Below are 2,632 nucleotides of genomic sequence, written 5' to 3' on the forward strand. Positions count from 1 at the left end.
GTTTCTTTATTAATACTATTAATAAAGTTGTTCCTTATACTACAAGTCTGTCTGAAGTTTTGACCTCTTCAGACTGTGTCCCTTCTCCATGCAGCTGTGATGTAGGTGATTTGGGACCTGAAATCCCTACTCTGCCAAAAATTCCCCTTTCCTAAAAAAACCCACAAGGTATAATAGACAGAAAACACTGATCGCAACTAAGGATGTCCTCTCAATTTCCGATACTTAAGTATCAGTATCTGTATGTGGTCAAGGTCCAAGGTGCGACAGCCAATCAGCAGATATTCACTAAAAAAATTTAATAACGGGAATTATCGGTATCGGGTTTTTATAACTTCAGCATTTCCGAGCCTGCATGAACACAGCATGGGACGTTTACCGGCGCGCGCTAGATGACGTATACATACCTGCCAACTTTTCAAAAAACCTTGGAGTGAGATTTTGTCGGGGGTGACCAAAATGATGCCGCGCACGCAGCCACACAAGTTGGTGGCTCAGATATCAGAGAATTGGAATTCATTTGATGTTGTACCCTGCATTCTGGTGGTTTGTGGGGAGGCCCAAAGCCGCTGATAGGGCAGCCTACTGGAGATGGACAATATTGGTTACATTCTGAGAAGCAGACATAGCTGAAGGTCCACCCCCAGGAAATTTTGGATTAAGTAGATGTGATTTCCTGCATTCTAGTGGATTTTTGGGTGGTCTGCTAAAGATAAAGAGAGTGAGTGCAATACCTGAACTTATTCTGATTCATGTTCGGCATCATGACTTGTAGGGCCTTTAGGTACCTGTAGGGTTTGATTGGATATTTATGGATTGAAATGGGTATAAACTGTGAGTGAGCTGATATTTTGAGCATGCAGTTTACCATGAGGTTAAAAAGGTCCTCTCCTGCTGCTTGTTATGACAGCTTTCACCATACTAAATCATGTTCACACGCACAAACAAATGATTTATTTCAAGATTTAAAGTTTAAGAGAGTGAGTACTCAATTGGACGACATTTCATTGTTACATATACCTAGTCTCAGCTCAGATCAAGGAAGACATTTTGATTTCACAGGTGGGGGGGGGCACAAGTACTTATCTAGCTAAATACTTAGCTAGCGATTAGCGCTTAGCTAGCGATTAGCGTTAGCGCTCTTTTCAGTATTAATACAATGAAAGTTGAAGTTGTTCTCTTATTTTGCACAGACAGTGTTTACATTTGGAAAGCCATGTTGCATTTATGTATGCATCCAGTGGGGCATCACAATAAAATTAGGCATAATGTGTTAATTCCACAATAGGAGATATGTTATGTTGTTACCTAACAGTTTTGGTGTAAAAAGCCTGCATATATCGGTATCGGGTGATATCGGTATCGGAAATTGAGAGTTGGACAATATCGGAATATCGGATATGGTTATATCGAGCATCCCTACAAATAATCAGGCTCAAATTTACAGAAGAATTCTGTTATTATTAGATTTTTATTATCTTAACCTGAAATCTGAAAGTTATAGCTGTAATTAAAGTCACCTGTATTTTGACAGTTTACCAATGCTTATACACTGAAAAAAACATGATTCAACATTTCTGTTGTTAAAACTTCCATAATATTAAGATATCTGATAAACCCATGTAAAAGTATAGAACAAATACTTCTTTTTACTGTTTTTACATAATTTTAGAAATTTATATATTATTGTATTAAACTTGAATTTAACAGTTTAATCTATTAAATAAACAGTTAATATCTTGTCTTTTTATTTGAAAAAAGTTCTTTAAATAAGCAGTAATTGCTTATTACTTATTACATGCATACATTGTTGTAATTTTGGTAAAATTTCCATGTGTTTAAAAAAAATACAATCAATGTAAAATAAACAGGAAAAACTGTAGCTTTACAGATGATTATTATTATTTTTACAGTGCAGGTGTATTCACCAATATTTACCAAAGGAAATCACCTCACCAACAGCACACATTTTAAATTGCAAAATCATGCCTTTAACTGTACTAACTGTCGTATGAAATTCTTTCTGCTCAGCGTTAGTGTCACACATGATGTGGTTTTGGTGATTCCAAACGATGTTAACTCTGAACAGCTCTATGTGAACGACTTTGAGGCAGTTGAAAAGGCTGTTGCCGAGCTTACTAACTGCACAGAAGGTAAGACAGAAAAACTAAACATACATAATCATAGACAGTATGACAAACCTTGAGTTTCATTAGCAACTTAATGTTACCACTTCTGCTTCTTTTCCCTTTTCCTCTGATCAAAAGCATGGTTTGCATACCACAAAATACATTACAATACAATACAATTTGTTTTTGTCTTCTGAATTTTCAGACTGTTTATATGAAATCACAGTTCAACCCATTGTCAATACAACAGTGGCAGATTTGGGATGTAAGTATTACTTCACCGTGTGTGTGTGTGTGTGTGTGTGTGTGTGTGTATGGGTGTCTGTGTGTGTGTGTGTGCACTGGTTTGGCCAAATAAACCTTTGTTTCATTGAGTTAGATGCAAAAATATCAGTGTAAAGCGCTACAGTAAGCTAACATGAATCCTTGTGACCAAATCTGCCTGTCAAAGTCCATCCACTAAAAGTTGTTGTTCTTGCCACTGACAGGCTTAGATTGTTATT

The 2,632-nt window shown here is 36.6% G+C and overlaps 1 protein-coding gene across 1 annotated transcript in view; it reads left to right on the plus strand.

Annotated features, from left to right (window-relative positions):
• Positions 1–2,632, plus strand: part of muc3a (mucin 3A, cell surface associated) — a gene marked incomplete at its 5' end in the record, with an annotated part of 9,016 nt that overhangs the window by 2,165 nt on the left and 4,219 nt on the right. The window contains 2 exon segments of the mRNA XM_035674906.1: positions 2,032–2,153; positions 2,335–2,394. Coding sequence (XP_035530799.1) covers positions 2,032–2,153; positions 2,335–2,394 — 182 coding nt within the window.

This window comes from Morone saxatilis, unplaced genomic scaffold, assembly GCF_004916995.1.
Source record: "Morone saxatilis isolate NCDOM2014 unplaced genomic scaffold, NCSU_SB_2.0 Contig4, whole genome shotgun sequence".
In the NCBI taxonomy this organism is placed as follows: Eukaryota; Metazoa; Chordata; class Actinopteri; family Moronidae; genus Morone; species Morone saxatilis.